The sequence below is a fragment of the Furipterus horrens genome, unplaced genomic scaffold (assembly GCF_987537825.1).
Source record: "Furipterus horrens unplaced genomic scaffold, mFurHor1.1.pri manual_scaffold_7, whole genome shotgun sequence".
NCBI classification, from domain to species: Eukaryota; Metazoa; Chordata; class Mammalia; order Chiroptera; family Furipteridae; genus Furipterus; species Furipterus horrens.
The window spans coordinates 143677749-143696056 of record NW_028327177.1 but is presented as its reverse complement, the minus strand read 5'-3'; the positions used below and the strand labels follow the sequence as shown (position 1 = coordinate 143696056).

The 18308-nt window shown below is 59.7% G+C and overlaps 1 protein-coding gene across 1 annotated transcript in view; it reads left to right on the top strand.

Annotated features, from left to right (window-relative positions):
* The window catches only part of CHL1 (cell adhesion molecule L1 like), a 104982-nt gene that overhangs the window by 69883 nt on the left and 16791 nt on the right, over positions 1-18308 (top strand). The window contains exons 8-16 of the mRNA XM_090284882.1: positions 1750-1934; positions 7666-7797; positions 10109-10249; positions 10568-10679; positions 12212-12378; positions 14807-14972; positions 16651-16775; positions 17693-17794; positions 17917-18114. Of these exons, the coding sequence (XP_090141008.1) occupies positions 1750-1934; positions 7666-7797; positions 10109-10249; positions 10568-10679; positions 12212-12378; positions 14807-14972; positions 16651-16775; positions 17693-17794; positions 17917-18114 (1328 nt within the window). The remainder of the gene's footprint in view (positions 1-1749; positions 1935-7665; positions 7798-10108; positions 10250-10567; positions 10680-12211; positions 12379-14806; positions 14973-16650; positions 16776-17692; positions 17795-17916; positions 18115-18308) is intronic.

Below are 18308 nucleotides of genomic sequence, written 5' to 3'. Positions count from 1 at the left end.
GGCTTGGGCAGGCCCCGCGAGTCATAGAGAAAGGCGTCCGGTCTGCGGCGCGCAGACAGTGAGTGGACGCGGCCCAGCAGGGCACCTGCTCCCACTCACGCCCACTGTTCACACTCGGCGTCCGCTCAGCCCCACGCACACTGTTCACCTCCGTGGGCACGTTCACACTCACACTGGTCACTCCCCCTGACGCGGTGGGGCCGCCAGGGCTGCAGGGACGCTGCGGCCCCCTCCCTCCCCTCTGCCCGTGACACTGAGTCTAGGCGCGCTGCGAGTCCACGGCAAGGTGCTGCATCGCGGACAGAGGAGCCCAAGCGTAAAACTTGGCTGGACAAGGCCCTGAACAAACACCCGAGATTTTACCTTCGTGTATATTTGGGTATTAAAATGGATGAAACAATACATTTCTCTTCAAATCTTCAGTGTTCAAATACTGTTAGTAAACCTTCCTTCAGTTAAATAGAGAAGAAAAAAGAAAAAAAATTGGCAGGGATATAGCTGGACGTTCTTGAAGTCGTATAGACACAGGCCCCGGAGAAATTATGTTTTATAATCACTGATATTTATAACCTCTTTAGAGGATTAGACTAATTTTTTAAGACTGCCAAGAATGAAAAAGAAAAGGAAGAAGAGAAAGGAAACCTTTGCAGAGCGTGAGTGCCAGCCCGGCAGAAGCGCGGGCTCACGGACACGCCGATCTGCGAGGCCCCGAGGCCAGGGTGGCCTGACTTGGCAGACCGCCGCCGTGACAGATGGCGTGAGAGCCAGGCCGTTTGGAGGCCGCGGTCAGGCACCTGTTAAGTGCGGGCTCAGGAAGCCCGGGGCGACGCACACGTGTGCTCCCGCCTGGCTGCCGTGTGCTCCCAGCTTGTCACGCGTGAGCGAGGGTCCCGCTCTGCAGGCAGGAGCTGCCCGAGCCTGCGGGGTGGGGGGCAAACGTGTGAGCGGCGAGGGGTCTTCATCTCTGCCTTCGGAACCCTTGGCATCGCGATGAATTATTTTAACCGTTGCCTGTCAGTACAGTTTGAGACAGCTGACTCAGACACGATCAGGTAATTGTTCACTTATTAATCAATAGTGAGTTAATCTGGCTGCTCGCACATATTCCAAGACTATACTATTAGGGAAGGATAAGGGATGATAAGCGCACAAATAATATAATATTGTATAATAGCGTCCGTGAGAGAGAGGGCACATTCAGGGTCAGATGAAGCTCTAATGCGCCGTGTGTGACCCCAGTGACCTTAGGCAAATCAGTTCGCTCCTTGAAGCCTCCGGGGAACGATGGCAGTAATCCTTGTCTTTAGAACACGCTCAGTCCCTTATCACGATGATAATGAAGGGAGCACAGTGAGGGATGCCAAGGGGCAGGGAGGAGTTTCCGCCCCCGAACAGCGGCCCAGCGGGGAGGGCAGGTCGCCCCGCCAGCAGTTAGGGTCCGCCGCACTGCGCTCCCCATGACTTCTGTCACCAGCGCGTGGGGCCACCCGCCTGCTGCCTGCTTGTCGGGGCTCCACCCCTGCGCCCCGCCCCTGCCCCCGCCCCCCTACGGAGGAGGAGGACGGTGAGTGACAGTGTCAGCTTGGTTCTCCTGCTCCGTTTTTGCTTTTTTGTTGGTGGTTTGGACCGCGGACGGGACTCGGCCTGACGCCAGGCGCCCGCAGCAAAGCGGTGGGATACGAGGTCTGTCCCGCTGGGTTCTTCCCATCTTATTTTTTAAATGTTTATCGTTGACTTACTGTTTTCCAGACCAACTCCACAGGTTGATTGGAAAAAAGTGGGTGGAGATTTGCCAAAAGGAAGAGAAACCAGAGAAAATTACGGCAAGACATTGAAGGTAGAGAAGGTCTCCTACCAGGACAGAGGCCATTACGTCTGCATGGCCAGCAACCTCCTGGGCTCGGCCACACACAACTTCCACGTCACTGTAGAAGGTATGTTTGCCGCCCCACGCGGCGGCTCTTCTCCTGTTTAACGGTCCTGTGGACCTGTACACACAGCACGCCTGTACCCGTACAGCATGTGTGTTAACACATGTAAGCTGTTTCCACTTTGATGTGGAGGGGGCATGGGTGTGACGCTCTAGTCCGTCGGTCTGCTCTCTACCCCACAAAACCACGCAGGGGGGGACAAGTGACAAGGGTCTCACACTCGGGATCCCGCGCAGACCACTTCCAGGATTTGTTCAAACGGCGGTGGAAGCCGGTCCCCTAGGTCAGCATGTCGTGAGGAGTAATTGTTGTTGTACAACGTATGACCTTGCACAAGGTCAGGTCTTCAGAGAGGCGGGCTTTGCGGCGGGAGACAGTGCCCCGCGCAGCACGCGGGCTGAGGCTCCCGTCTGTCACCGACGCACCGCGTCCGCGAGGGCTTCCCTCTGCCCTCCGCGCCCCCGTTCCTTCATCGGGGAAATGAGCGAGGCAGACAAATCATCGTCTGAGCTCCTTCCTGGATATGTTTGTTCTGTCCCCAAGTTGGGTTCAGGCGACACGCGGTGTGTGAGTCCTGGGGGGTCAGGACTGCTTCTCCATCCAAAGGTGCAAAGACAGATGACACTTAGGTTCTCTCTCCGTAAAGCCAAGCCTTCAGATCCGCGGTGTGTGGTGTCACAGAAGTAAGTAGGCAGGGATGTCGTCACCTAAAACGGAGGCACTGGGGGCGTCCTGCTGGGCAGAGGTCAGGCCCCCTCGTCGCCGGGCGTTTGGCACCGACGGTGTCCCCGGCCCTCCTGTTCGGGGTCCAGCTGCCTGCACTGGCCTCACCCACGGAGGGCGACAGACTGGCACGTACATCCTGCTGTGAGGTCTTTGTGTCGAAGGGAATTGTCCCTTGCAGGTTCCATTCAGGGAGGTGTGCTCTGGGGCTTCCATTTGTGTTCCAATCAAGCTCACTGCTTAGAGCTTCCGCTGGCCTCCGTGCAGGCCCGGGGCCTCCGTCAGTGGAAGGACACGAGGACTCAGACACAAAGTCCATCACAGACCACATCGCTCTGACGGCTGTGGCTTCCCTGACGCTGGGAAAGGTACCGAGCTGCTGGGACCTGTCCCACGGGGGCCCGGCGGGGCCGGGGGGAACCACACACCTGAGGTGGGAAAGTGACGGTCCTTGCTCAGCGGCAGCGAAGCCACACAGGACGAAGCTGGCTGTCACTCGCAGGCACAGAGAGGGCTGCATTCCTGGGACATGAGGTCATCGCAGAGAAGCTCAGACAGCGTCCTCAGGCAGCGCTGGGGACCCCAGGATCCAGCGCAGATGCAGCCCGGAGGCCAGGCGGGCTGAGGGCCCGCTGATGCGGCTCCGAGCTGCTGACTCGTAGAAGCCCGTCCAGATGGCCGGGGCATTGCTGCCGGAGCAGAATATTTTAACAATCTGGCCACGGTTTCCTGACTGTAAGACAGGCTTTCTAAAGAACTGCAAGGGTTGCACAAAAAGTCAAGGATGTAAAATCAATTATTCAACTGGAAATGTTGACTGTGGGGCTCCCAAGGAACTCAGGTTCCCTGGACAAATTGTCCTGCCATCCACAGAGCAGCTATTGGCACGATTGAGATGCAAATGCTGTTTTTATTGGGGACGCTTAATCCCTTCCCCTCGATGAGAAACCCTCCCGTTGCCCTGGGCCGCCCGTCTGAGGGGCAGAGAGGAGCCGCTGGTCTGAAGAAGCCTCTGCCCTTCCCATGGGAGCAGCGTCAGCACAGCCTCCATCAGCCCTGGGAGCGGGCCAGCTCGCTTTCGTCCCGTTCCTGCCGCCTTCCCGACCCTTCTTCTGTCCCTCCTTTTGTCTCCTGCTCAGAAACCCACGTTTCAGAGCCGGGATTAGGGGAGGGGGGACTGCTGTGAGCGCGGAAAACCCCGTCCGTCCCGTAAGCCCGCTGGGCCCCGGCCAATGCCCGCCCTCTGCGGGACCCGCCTCCGGTCCCCAACGAGCCCCACTCCGCGGTCCAGGCCGCTGTTCCAGGTCCCGTAACGTGTAGCTGCCCGCCGGGTGCTGGCGGGGCACAGCCGTTCTGTCCAGGGCTCCGTCACGGAAGCGTGCTTGCTAACAGCGATACCGTCCACATACAGATCAGTGTGTGGTAAACATGTTTACATGTAAGTGCATATCATTGGATTGTTTATGCCATGTGTTGTCTTTATTATGTCGACAGAAGACATGTCCAAATATGTAGAGAATTTTTATGGGTTTATTTGAGCCAAGAAGCAAAATCTCAGTGGGTTGGGAAAATGCTCCGGAGAACGGCAGTCCTGCAGCTGACCTTACACGTGAGGGTCAGAGGGAGAGACCTGAGGGGTCACGCGAATTCCCTGGTGGTGGGTTAGGGGGCGGGAGAACGCAAAGCGGGGTGATCTCCGAGGCTGGATACGGAGTAAAATGAAGAGACACGTACGTCCTTTGCATTGGTGGCACCGGGGGGAGCAGTGGACACTCACGGCAGGTGGAGATGGTGTGCGGGGACAGGTGACAATGAGGGCCTCTGTGGCCTGTGGCCTGGTGGGAGGCTGTGCCTGGGTCGGGGGATCTGGAAAGGGAGGTTATTGACACCCAAAGGCGTGTGATCTCCGAGGCACAAAGACAGCAGACAGGCTCGGCTGACGTAGAGGGTGACCTTTGTCAAGGACGATACCCACAGGCCTAGGACGTGACTGCCGCCATGACCCGCTCTTAGTCACAAACGTGTGTGTTCAGACCATCCCGTGTGGTTACGTTGGGCTCTGAGTTTGTGAGGCCACATGCAGGCCTGCCCTGAGCTTGTCAGGGTTAGTGGGTGGCCCCTTTTCATCCACAATAATATATGTAATATATAACTAACATATAATATAGTAAATCTATAAATTAGTATATAGTAAATATAATACATTATTATATAATTAATTATAAATAATTTCTATATTAATCATATTGTGTATTACTTATGTTTATTATATATGTAGTATATATAAATAATATATAATAGAGACGTTAAACCTATAAGCCAATATAAGCATATGTAAGTATATTAAAATGACATCTAAAACATAAATCCAGCAGTAAAAGGAGGCCCCGTCACGTCTGAGCTGATTATTTAGGGATCCACTCCCGGCAGCAGTGAAGCCTCGGAGCCCCCAGTGGGAGAAGGACGTCTGCGCTCTCACACCCACGGCCGCCGTGCCTTTTAGAAGGAGGTGCCTGAATTCAGATGCGATTCGTCATCGATAGACTTCAGGAAGCTTCATTGTCAAATAACCAATCCATTTCTAAAAAGTGGCAATTACATCCGAGACTGATAAGCATATACCCATTTTTGTTTACTGAGAATATGTCTATTCAGCAGGCCTCTGTCACTGAAGGGTGTGTGTTGTGTTACAGGAGCAGGTTCCCTGTTTCCTTTTCTCTCCTTCCGACTGACAAACATCTCTAACTAACTTGCTTCTTATGCGCTGAATGCTCCCACGTTTGCATCTCAGCTTTCAGCTGCATGAGATAAAGGCATCGTCTTATTTTTAATTTACAGTGATCATAGCAGTTCTGGTTTTCACCGGCTGCAGGGCAGCTCGGGACACGGGGCAGAGGCATGACGCTCAGGATGGCGTTTTCCTCAGAATGTCCCTCTTCAACCCCCGTTCCCTCTGCTGAGCCCTTTTTACTTTTTCAACCAGGTCTCCCCCTTCAGGGGCAGAGCTGCCTGTCCTCATTTGGGGGACCACCTGCCACTCTGTGTGCCTACGGGCCGCAACCCTAACTGCAGCCAACAGCCTTCTCGGCCCCGTGGCCGATGTCCCCAGTCTCCCTGCCTGTCCTGTAGCGAACGCCACGTGACACTAGATACAGAGAATGACTGGACGTCACAGGACCTCTGTGACCACGGCCACTTCCTCCTGCCCCCAGACCTCTGTCCCTGGAATCGTGGGGGCATGATCTGCTCCCTGACGTGCTAGTTGCAGGCAGACGAGTTAGAAGCTGGTATGTGTGACGCTGAGGTTGGGACCCACGGTATCGCCACGCACCACCCCGGCCGCCCATCGGCGCGCATTTCTTCCCTGGGATGAGAACCTTTAAGGTCTCCTCTCCCAGCAGCTTTGAGATACGCAGCCCCATCTGCTCAGGTTCCTGCTCCCAGGGGCCCACCGCAGCCCCGGGGCCTCCTCCGCTTTCCCACGCCCAGAAAGTGTCCCCTTGAAATGGTGAGAACGGTCGTGTCTGTGAACTTTAACTCCCACTCAAATAGTTAATGTGAATGTCGTTTTATGAAAAGACAAAAAACAGGAAAAGTACCATAAAAAAACAAAGCCCTTCCCCTCAGAGGCAGATATGCAGCTTATACTGTGACGCTTGCATTTTAAACTAAACATTTAATGTTGTCGATTATGCACACAGGTATTTAACTTGGGATTTAATTGTTACAGCCATACTCTATGGAGTAAATACAAAAGCACTTGAACTTGCCAGGATTTTTTTGTATATTTTTGGTTTTCCTGCTGAATTTATAAGCATTTTCTTTTCACGTAATCCTTTTTCCCTCCTTCACTTTGAAACGATGGTTAAAAGACATTTTTCATTTTACATATCCATGTACTTTAGAGACTGTGCCTTTTTAACTAAAATGGAAATTCAAAGGTCTTGGGGGAAATAAGCCAGCGACAGTCGGCAGGAATTGCTACCTGCAGGAACTGCAATTTCCTAAGAAATCAGATTATTCAAACCATCACACTCTAATCCAAACCGTCCCTCTGCTCCTGACACAGTAATGGGCTGCAGGTGACAAAACACGACAGTCATGCCTGCACTGAAGACAAATGTCTCGTCCTGCCCTGAGCCAGCCCTTAGCGTCAGCACACGGGAGCACCGGGCTTAGAAGACGCAGGTCGGTGAGACACGCCTGCTCCCCCTGTGCCCTGAGGGCTGGCAGGCTTCCCGTCCCCGGTTACGGAAAACTCTCTAGGAAGTGACGCTTCTCAAATTCTTTCCTAGGTAAATAGATGTAGATTTAGAAATAGGTGCTGAACATTTTGATTTTATTTAAAAAGTGTTGTTAATACCAGCGTTTCACAGCCCCTGCTGCCACCTGAAAATAAGCTGCAGCCGTGAAATAAATGAACCGTTTCTCTTCCGCTTTCTGTTAGGGAGCAGGTGCTTGTTGGCCAAATAGCGACGGCAGGTAATGCATTTGAGGACTCTGAGTGTCTCATCCATGCCGAGCGTGCAGACGAGAACACACGTGAACATGCCCGTGTGCACACGCGCACTCACACCCATACACACACGTGCGCTCAGATGCATGCACACTCTCACAGATGCTAACATGCACACACATGCACCCACATTTGCACGTGTGTACAAATGCATGCACACATGTACTCACACACTAACATGCACACACACACATGTTCCCACATGCACTCAGATGCACGCACTCAGATACATGCACACATACTCAGATGCTAACACGTCCACACACGCCCACACACACACATTCACACGTGCGCTCAGGTGCATGCACACGTGCACTCATACACGCTAACACACATGCATGCACACACATGCACGGCCTCACACACACTCACCAAAGGCTGCTGGGAGGCCCTGCTCCGTCCGCCCCCTGCTGGTGCGTCGCAGAAGTGCAGGCCTGACGTCTGGGGACCTGGGGACGTGGGCGCTATCTCTGAGGAGCCCCTGATGTGTTCCAGAGCCCCCTCACTGGACGAAGAAGCCCCAGAGCGGCGTGTACAGCGCGGGGACCAGCGTCATCCTGCTGTGCGAGGCGGCGGGGGAGCCCGAGCCCACCATCCGGTGGCGCGTGAACGGCCTGCCCATCGAAGGTCAGTGCGGGCGCCTGCTGTGCCCAAGCGGAGCAGGTCTGGGGACGGACGGGGCCCTGAGAGCTCTCTGAGCTTCTGGGATTGCACGCCCTCTATCCACCCACTTCCCCAGCGCAGCAAAAGCGCATGTTCCGTATCCCAGACCCCGACCCCCTAACGAGCGCAGCAGGGGCTCCGTTTCAGGCCCCCGCGTGCAGACGTGGCCACCGAGGCTCGGGGAGGCACATCGCTCCCTCTCGGACGCCACCCCAGGGCGCAGAGCCGGCCCCCAGGAAGGGTTCAGGCCGAGCCGGAGTGTCTCCCACGATGTGGCTGGCTGCCTGCTGGGCTCACAGAGACAGTGTGCGCTTTGCCTGGCGGGGGACGGGCCTGGCTCCCGGGAACCCCAGGACTCTGGGGGAGCGGTCCTCGGCCACCCACTCCCCCCGATGGGCCTGGTGGCAGCTCCGAGCGCCTGCACCTGCGTCGCATCTCCAGCTCGAGGCCCTGGCCTCGCGGTTCCTTCTGGAATTCCGTGTGGGTGCAGCCCCTGGGGCGGAGGGTGGGAGGAGCGCCAAGAGGCAGTGCGCGCTCTCTGGAGGCCGCGGGACGGCCTTGGGCGGGGCGCGCAGGACGGGGTCGGCCGTGGGGTTCACAGCGTCTGGCGGCGTTGGCCCTGATGGACCCGGAGGAGCTACTCACCTTGCTCAGCCTCAGGCCACGTGGTGCGTCCTCCTGCAGGGTCACCTCCGTTCTCTGTGGCTGGGACACGTCACCTCAGTTTCTGTGGCTTAGAACCGGTGTGTTTGTCATTTGTCAGTTCTGTGGCACGGGCCTCACTGGCTAAACCAAGGGGCCAGCAGGACTCTGCTCCTTCCTGGGGAGACTCCAGGAGTTTCTGTGGGGTTCCAGCAGAGAGCACCTTTCCTGTCCCCTCCGCTCCTGGAGGTGGCCGCTTTCCTTGGCTCAGAGCCCACGACACACGCCCTCTGTGCTGTGACTTCCTCCCGTGGCTCCGTCTCCTTGGCTGGCCGCCAGTGGGAGAGGCTCTGGTTTCCAGCTGTGGAACGACACTGGGCCAGCCTGAGAGACGGGACCATCCGGATGATCTCCCCACGTCACGGCTGTAAAGTCCCTGTTGCCATGTCTGGTCACACGCTCACCAGTGGTCGCAGTGAGAACGGGGACTGTCGTTCTGCCTCCTGCAGGGACCTCCCGGAATAAAGCATGCCCCCCACAGAGGGTCCTCGGTCACCTAGAAGCACTTGCGGCTGCCACCTCTGCGCCAGCTGCCATCTGTGTCACGACATGTGCACACCCCCCGGCAGGTCAGGACCCTGCGGAGCTATAGCCCCGTGTGGAATGCATTCACCCCTCACTCCCAGGGGCAGAGAGGTGCAAGAAAACTCCTGTTTTAAATGGAAGTCAGTGTCTTCTGTAACCCAGAACTTAGCATCGCCCCTGTTTTGTATAACGGAGACATGGTAAGAAAAGCGACCGTAGGCTGACTGGAAACCTTGTGCCGTCACTGACACTAAAACCTTACCCCTGCCCCTCACCGGCGTCCCCAGCTGATGTGTCGTCCTTAGCGCGGCGGGCGTGCGGCCTCACGGCCAGGCCCGGGGACGGGGGTCAGACCTGAGGCCGGGCCACCAGCCGTGCCTCCGCCCTTGCCGACCCCAGTCCCCCCGCCCGCACGGAGCCCGCGGGGTCTGCGACGGTGCCTGCGCCGCACCCCCGGACGCCGTGGGTCCCTAATAAATGCAGCAGACGCGCCCACTGTCACCACGTCCCAAACCTACTTCCTGAATCGCACTCAGGTCAGCAGTGAGGTGGGGTTATTGCCCCAAGGAAGGACCCCCGGCTGCTGTTTTCTAAGCCTCTCGAGACGGGAACATCAACTCCACACGCTACGTACCTGGAGGGGCCGCCGGCAAACGGGGCTCCGAGGGGACCGTGCAGAGTAGAGGGGAGAGTGAGCGCGTGGAGCGGAGGAGCAGCCGGGGCGGCGGGACCTGCACCCGCGGGGACGTGGCTCCCACTCCCAGTCGGCTGCCTGCCGTGCCGGGCGCTGGGTGCCGGGCGTCTGGCCTCTGGGTGTGTGCGTGGAGGGGCAGCGAGCCGAGGGGACCCGCTTTCAGAAACGCCGGAACTGCAGGAGGGCCGGGACGTGGGAAAGTCACGGCTGCTGTCAGGAAGTGCTGACGTACGATTCACCCCGAACGGGTCTTAGGAGTTAAATTCTGGGTGACATGTTTAATAAATGGTGTTTAAATATTTAAGTCCTTTTTTTTTTTTTTTAATCAAACTGACACCCTTTCATCTCCTGCAGAAAACCCGTTTGCGGGGGACGTTGTCTTCCCCGGGGAGGTGAGCTTCACGAACCTGCAGCCCAACCACTCCGCCGTGTACCAGTGCGAGGCCTCCAACGCGCACGGGACCATCCTGGCCAACGCCAATGTGGACGTCGTGGGTAAGCGTCTGCCCGCACGCTGCTCCCCGGCCGTGGCCCTGGGGACAAGGGTCAAGGTCACACTCACCGGCACATTGAGTTCTTGATGCACAAAGCAGGCGGGAAGTTAGCGCCCCGTTCGCCTCACATTCAGGGTCAGACTTTCTGCTGATGCTGTCCTTCCGGGGGGCTCAGCCGGGGTGCCCTGCTAGTCGGAGCACCGCCTGTGACGCGCAGCGCTTCTCTGTCCTCCCACAGTCACGGGGCTGGGTGGGGGACGTGATGATTCGCACGTGTGACTCCTTACAGGGACGTTGACGGCGTTTCTGTGATTCTCAGATATCCGGCCCCTGATGCGCACCGGGGACGGCGAGGACTACGCCGCCGTGCGTGGGGCCAGCGCCTTCCTGCACTGCGAGTTCTTCGCGTCGCCCAAGGCGATCGTGTCCTGGTGAGCGGGCGCCCTTCTCCCACGGGAGGCGGCACGGGGGCCCCGGTCCCTTCATGCGCCGGCTGACAGGCGCCTGTGTCCGTGTCGCTGCCGGTGCCCCGCGCCTCGGAGGAACCGCGTAGCTCTGGGCCTCGCACGGAAGCGCGGAGCGCACGGCTGGGCTGGGCTGGGCGTGCTCACGCGGGGAGGTTTGCAGGGCCGCTTCTGCCCACGCAGGACAGCCAAGCGGTGAAGGATCATGAACGTGGACTTGGAAATAGAGCTGCGCGTGCTCCGGGCACCTGAGGCCACGCCGCCCGCCTGTTGTTGGTTTAGATCCCGTTTAAACGGTTGTCTCAGGCTGCTCGTCATTCCAAACACACGCGTCGTGCCCCTCCGCCCCGTGCTTTGCACCTGCCTGTGCTGTGTTGACATTGTAACAGGCCCAGCCATGTCGTCACGGGGGCCTGACGTGTCCGTGGCTTCAGGAGACACACGTGGTGGTCCGCGTGCTCCCAAGTCGTTCCCACCGCTCTGAGGGGTCACCCAAGGGCAGGGTCTTTCTCTAAACTGTGGGGCGGTTGCTCGTCGTGGGTTTTCACTGCGTTGGTTTTGATTTTTAAACGCCCCCCGGAAGCGCCGTCTGCCCCACGTGGGCAGCCAGGACGGGGCCGAGCCTGCCCCTCACAGACGGCCCAGGCCCCGGGCTGGACGGGCCGGCGTCTGTGCTCCTGGCACCAAGGACGTAATTGCTGTGAATCAGTGGGTGACGCCTGTCCCCCCGGGGGGACCACAAACGCGGTCAAGGCAGGTATCTGTCTGGGAGCGGCCCAGCTGCACGTGGCGGGAAGCCGACGGCGGGTTAAATAAAGAGGGGTGTGCTCTCCCCACGGAGAGAGAGGTGCAGGGGCCGTGGATGCTGGCGGGGCTTGGGGGCTCGGTCATGTCAGGCTGTCTTTCCAACTTTTGGTCTGTCTTTGAAAATATCATTGGGAATCCCTTGGGGACGCAGGAAGGCGTCCGTCCTGTGACATTTTAGCTCCACGGCTTCCCATTGTGAATTGTCCAAGCTGCGGCAGTGAACACATGGAAGCGGGTGCCCATGGCGGGAGACTCGGGGTCACAAGGTGGGCGGAACCCACGTGGCGGGACAGGAGGGACTCCCCGGCTGGCCTGCGAGGTCTCCCAGGGGCCCTTGTTTTCCCAGCACAGCAGGGGGTGCGGCAGGGCCATGACTGCTTTCAAGTTCGGGCTTGCCCACGCTGGGTCCCGGGCGGTTGTTAGCTGGGAGGTCACCGGCTCCGAGCCAGGACACAGCTGTGCCGAGCTCTGAGCGCAGACGCGCCACGGGGCGCTGGGCTGAGACGCAGGGCAGAGGCACCGCCGCAGAGGAGGCCCTCCGGCTGCCCGCCGCTGGGACCGGTGGGTGGTTCCCTGTGACCCGCGGGAGCATCGCATGGGGTCGGCCGAGCCCGGAGAAGGGACAAGCTTCGTGACCCCAGCGAGCACCCGGGTCTCACGGCCCCCATTAACTGACGCCTTCCTGTCCACAGGCTGAAGGCGGAGGAGCTCAAGCCGGTGTCCGGTCAGCGGTACCACGTCTATGACAACGGCACCTTGCGGGTCAGCAGAGCCACTGAGGAGGACGCAGGCTCCTACACCTGCTGGGTGGAAAACGCCAAAGGGAAAACCGCAGTCACGGCCACTCTGGATATTCGAAGTAATTTTGTTTTGCCTTCACTGGGCACGCGTTCCCAACGGGTTCCGTTTGTCAGCATGTTTGCAGACTTGTAAATAGCGTTCTGTCCAAAAGACCCCCGTAGCAATGCCAGGACCTGCCGTGATAGGTAGGAGCGTGGCTCCCCCCCAGTTAGGAGGGAGCTGGGGGTTCTTGACCTGGCCAGCGATGTCTGAAAACGCCCTGTTTGGGTATTTCTGTAACTACCTTTTATGTCAGTAACCAGCTCAGCGTGCTGATACAAGCCATCGACTCTGAGAGCTGCAAATGTCACGGATGAGCTCACCAGAGTTCAGCTCCACAAAGACTGGGTAGGATGGACCGGGAAGACCCTGTCCTCTTTCCGAGGCAGCAGGAGCCGTGTATTTCTTTGTTCAGAACGAAGCCCTGGGAAACCATTCGCGGCCCCTGGGGTTTCCCTGATTCTCTGATTTTCAGGGAAACACACAGGAGGGGAAGGTGCCGCCCCACACGCGGGTAGGTGCGCTTTGGTGACGGGTGGGGACGTGACCTCCGCCCTGCCGCCGCGTGGAGGCAGGGTGTGCGTGTGTTCAGCAGCGGTTTTCACTGGCACCCCGACATTTCCCTGGCTCTCCCCCCACCCCCGCAGCACAGCCCTCCCTCCTCCCTTGCCTTTCACGTGTTCATTCTTCTCTGGGTCTCGGATTTGTTCCGGTGTCCGAGTCTTCCTTTGTCCTAAGTCACCCGCACGCCACCCCGCAGCCTGTTTCTGGCGCTGCCCTCTGAAGTCTCTGCATTTCCAAGTGCCATGTACAGTTTTTCAAAATGCCCCTTTGAAGTCATGAAGATGATTCTTTTATGCTTCATAAAGCCGGCCTACCTCCCGGGGAAGCAACCCAGCCAGGTTCAAAGTCAGGGAGGGGGAAGCCTGGGCTTCACGTGACCTTCAGGGGCCCAGTGCCCCCACCCCTCCGGGTGCCAGCCCACGGGGACCTCACGCCGCTGCTCGGCAGAGAGACAGGCGAGTCCAGGAACTGGTGCCCTTTGTGGGCCAGGGACATGCTGGAGCCACCGCAGCGAAGCGCCACGGAAGCTCTGTCTGCGTATAAAGGAGGGACGTGAACAGCAGCGTTAGATGAGAGATCACGTGGCTCAGTGGCTCAGTGGTTTAAAGCATGAGCTTTGGTCTCTAATGGACTGGGGTTCAAATCCCAGCCCAGCCTCTTACCTGCAAGAGGCATTGGTGCTACTCCTTAATTTCATTTCACTCTTAAATTATTTCCTCGGTAAGGTGGGCATGTCAGTATTCATAGACTCGCCATAATTATCAAGTGTCACTGTGAGTGTTCCAGCAGAGACCTGCTGAACGGACTCACGTGCTATTAAACGGCACCGTTATTATTAAATGGGTGTCTGACTTTGAACTTAGAATTAGGAGAAAGAAGAATGTTCAGTAATTCACTTAAAATGGATTTAGTCTGATACTGTCCCTACCTTTTGTGCCTGGGCCACCAAGTAACCGAATTTGTTATCACTTCTCATGCTGAATCGGTTCCTTAGGTAACAGGCAGAGAGTGACCATGAGAACAAAGCTGGGGGTCAGCTCGGGAGACGTGAGGGGGCTCCTGGGGGCAACGTCCTGTCCCGTCAGCAGGGCCTTTAGGAGGAGGAGGATGTGTTTTGAAATAATCATAAGGACGCAAACGTGTTTCAAGAAGGCCAGAGCGCCTGCGCTGGAGCTTCAGATTGTGGGTCCGACTGACTGACTTTAGAAAAGAAACAAAGACGGTTAAAAGCTGTGTAAGTGAACCTTTCACTGGGCGCAAAGGTCAGTCAGGACGTATAACATAATCGGTCCCTGTCACCCGGCTTCACGGCCAGTCTCATTGGTCTGCCCCACGACGCTCGCTTCCCTCCTCCTCATACGGTTTCTTTTGAGAAACATTTTAATCACAGTCCACGCTCAGGAGTGCACTCGTTTCAGGGGCCGCTCAGCGTGAGACAGTCACGCCCCTTACACGGTGACCCCGGTATTCCCGGGACCCCAGCTGCATGGGCCGCTGGGACAGTGTTACCGACTGCGCCTGACCTTTCCCCAACCGTTTCGTAGCTGCCGTCTGTACTTCCTGATCCCTCCACCTGCTTCACCCCCTCATTGGGTAAATGTCCCTCCCGCTGCCAGGCAGGCCCCATGCGCTCGTGCCCACGCCCGGAGCGGAGAGGGCGCCGCTGCCCTGCGCGTAGGGAGCCGTGGCCTCTGCCTCGGGTTCGGTCCGCCGCCCGGGCAGAGGAAGACGGTGACGGTGGGTGGTCAGGGCGTGGCGGCGTGACAGGCGTGCGCGAGGCGGCCCTGCGGTGCCCACAGCGGCGGTGGTTAAACCGCAGGCTCGTGTGGCCCCGGGGTGGGCGCCGCAGCTCTAACCCGCGTGTGTGTGTTTGGAACTCACAGACGCCACGGAGGTCCGAGTGTCCCCCAAGAACCCGCGTGTGCCCCGGGCACACCCCCTCGTGCTGCGCTGCGAGAGCTGGTGTGACGCGCAGCTGCAGCAGAGCCTGCGGCTGTCCTGGAGCAAAGGCGGGGCCGCCCTGCAGGCCAACGGCAGCGAGGACGGCAGGTGCGTGGGGGACGGGGGTCAGGTGTCAGCACGGACCCACTCCCGTCCTCGGGCCAGACAGGCGCCGGCCTCGCTTTCTGCACGTGTCTCTCTTGTTTCTGTGACCGATTCCCGTGTGACGGGGACCGTCCTGTTCGCACGTGATCAGGGTCAGTCCAGGGTTCCGAGGCTTGTTCACGGCTCACGAGGCGTGGGGGCTACGGAGGAGACACCTCAGAGGCGGCTGCTCCCTGAAATTTGGGTCCTCAGGCACCCGGCCTCGGGTGGGATGCCCACGCGTGCAAACCATGCTGCCTTCACGGCCACCCCAGCCCCCACCACCACGTCCACCCCTGCCACCCGAGGGGACCGTGACCTTTCCCTGCCCCCCACGGCCCACTGGAGCCTCCCACGGGCAGGGCCGGAACCTGCTCAGGACCAGTCCTGCTCAACGCGCTGGCAGGTAGACGTTGCGCCTTCCAGCCTGCGCGCCCAGGACGCAGGAAACACGTAGACGAGAGCGTGGATGAAGGCGGGGTGCGGGTGCTGCGGGGCCCCAGATGACGTGAAGCGCATCAGGGAGAGCGGGAGGCTGGTCTCAGCCGAGGGCCCAGCTGCGCTGGGAAGGCCCGGGCCTGCGCTCCGTCCGTCCGTCCGCCCCTCACCGGGCGGGGGCCGGAGGCTGCGCCCTGTTGGAAGGGCCGGCTCAGTCGCAGTCCGCCATCCAGGAGGGTAAACTGCCCATCGTGGCCCACGTGTGTCACATTCTGATACGGGACGTGCGGGCGCATGGCTCACGGGACCTGGGGAAGGGTTCACGTGGCTGCGTCACCACGTTTACATGGCGCTCAGGCTCCTGAAGGGGAAGACCAGGGAGCAGTCGGCCAACCGGTCAGTGACGGGGGAGGAATCCCCTCTGTCTGCAATCAGACAGTGGGACGGACGTTGTCAGGCTGACTGTGGGTTGAAGCGGATTCCTACGGTCCCGGCTTCTCCGCAGTTGGCGGAGTTTTACATCAAAGCCCTCCATTACGGGAGTTTCTCTCCCCACAAGGAGGGCGTTATTTATTTCACCTAAATGGCAGACGGCTGTAAGTATACTTCTGATGTGAAAGGCCCCTGAATAGTGACGCTAGCCGGACACAGGCATGCTAACAGTTCATGTGTGTTTCATACAGTGCAGTCAGTTATGAAGTGGCACAGACAGGCATGACCACAGCATCCTGCGGCTGAGTCACAGAAAGAAGGGCTGGCCTGCCCCCTGCTGTTCAGATGCCGCCTCTGGCGGAACTGTCGGCAGATGTCGTGTGCAGTCGGCCCGGGGTGGGGGTGCCGGTCATGGGCAGCAGGGATCCGCAGTGAGAAGCAGCCCAGACAGCCGCCCTTTGCGGGGAGGCCCCTCCGCTCTGCCGGGGCTGCTGGGAGGCCCGCCGGCCCCTCAGACCCACCCAGGCACGCGGGCCCGTCACCAAGCCCGGCATCACACGGGCTTGGGTTTGGTCGTGATCACAACGCCAAGCTGCTGCCTTCCACGGCCATGTGGCCATGTGTGTGCTGCGGTGACACTGTGTGCAGCCGCCCCGACAGAACGTTGGCGTCATGTGAAGCCAGCTCACCACGGGGAAGGCGAGGTTCTGCAAGGGCCCCGATCCTGCCGTGGGCCTGCCTCCTCCGCTCACGTGCTCACGGTCCCCCGCAGGGTGGCCATCGATGGACCTCACCTGACCATCGCCAACGTCACGCCGGAGGACCAGGGCGTGTACTCCTGCTCCGCTCACACGGCTCTGGACAGCGTGTCCGATGACACTCACGTGACCGTCCTCGGTACGTGGACTCGCTGACGAGGACTCTGGTCATTCCGTCTCCATTCCTGGTGACGATGAGCCCCCGGTCCCTTGAGCCCCTGCACGTGTATCGCTGGTTTGAATTTTACTATTAAGTAGTGACCCCACTTTCCAGTACTGTCTCCTCGTCTCCCTGTAAAGAGGGTGATTAATGCTCAGTCCCTTTCCCTCCGTGGGAACCAGCTGCCAGCCCCCGCGGGAGGCAGGCGAGCCCTCAGGCTGTGGAGCCGCCCTTCTGGGGGTGCAGAGAAAGGGGCCTCGGAGCAGAGATGCTAGCGTGGGGTGCGGGGGCCCCGGTGGCTGCCCAGCCGTCATGCTCCAAGCTGGAGGCGGAGGCTGAGCCCCCAGGACTCCAGGAAGGGTGGGGACACTTCACGGCTTCTGCAAGGCCCCGCCTCTCGTTCAGCTTCCAAGTGAGCCTCCTAATCAGGAAGCCGTGCGCACCCCGAGGGTGCAGGTGCGGCAGGCCGTCCTGAGCTCACCCGTGGGTGAGGCTCCCAGACCGTTGGCCGGGCACCGACCTCCTGAGGCTCACCCCCCCTCCCAGGGCAGCGCCCACCCACTCTGTGACCTGGCGAGCTGACCCGCATGGGTGGCGCCGGCCCACGCCTGCCCTGGCCCAGTGCAGCCCGGGGCTTTCCTCGGCACCCCGCCCCCGGGGCCGGCTCGTCCCCGGTGCACAGCCGCCCCCTCTGCCGGACCCGAGGCTCAGACAGGGCCCCGCGTCGCCCCTGTGAGCCCGCCCTCAGGGCGCAGGTGCCGCGGCCCGCGGGCCCGGGTGCTGTGCTCAGCGCCGGGTGGCACTCCCAGCAGGGCGGCCCGGACGGGAGGGGCAGGCCCGCAGGGGAGGGCTGGCCGTGGGCCTGAGCGCGTGTCCTCATTTTCGTTCTTAACCAGACGTCCCGGACCCACCAGCAAACCTTCGCTTGTCAGACAGACAGAACAGGAGTGTGCGGCTGGCGTGGGACGCGGGGGACAGCCACAACAGCAATGTGACCGGTAGGGACGGCCGGGGCCCCGGCGGGCGGCCGCCCTTCTGGAAACGGCCTCCAGAACATGTCCCACCGCGGACAAACCCCCGCCACGCACACACGCTCACGGCCCCGCTGCTCCCTCCGCAGAGTATGTCGTGGAGTTCCAAGGGGACAAGGAGGCGCCTGGCCGGTGGCAGGCCCTGGCGTCCGTCGGCGGCGAGGAGACCTCGGTCCTGCTCCGTCTGGCGCCGTACGTGAGATACCAGTTCCGGGTCACGGCCGTGAATGAAGTGGGCAGGAGCCAGCCGAGCCGGCCCTCGGACCACCACGAGACGCCGCCGGCAGGTGGGCCGCGGGCTCTCACTCCGGGCTCTGAGCGTGCGCGCCGGTCCCGCCCCGCCTCTGTCTGTCCTTACCACGAACGGCTGGGGTGTCCAGGGCTTGAGACGGGTCCCGCCACAGGGCTCCGGAAGTTCTGCAGATTGCAACACACAAAACAGTCCAGGTCCCACCGGTCCCGTCAGGGATGACATCCCGTG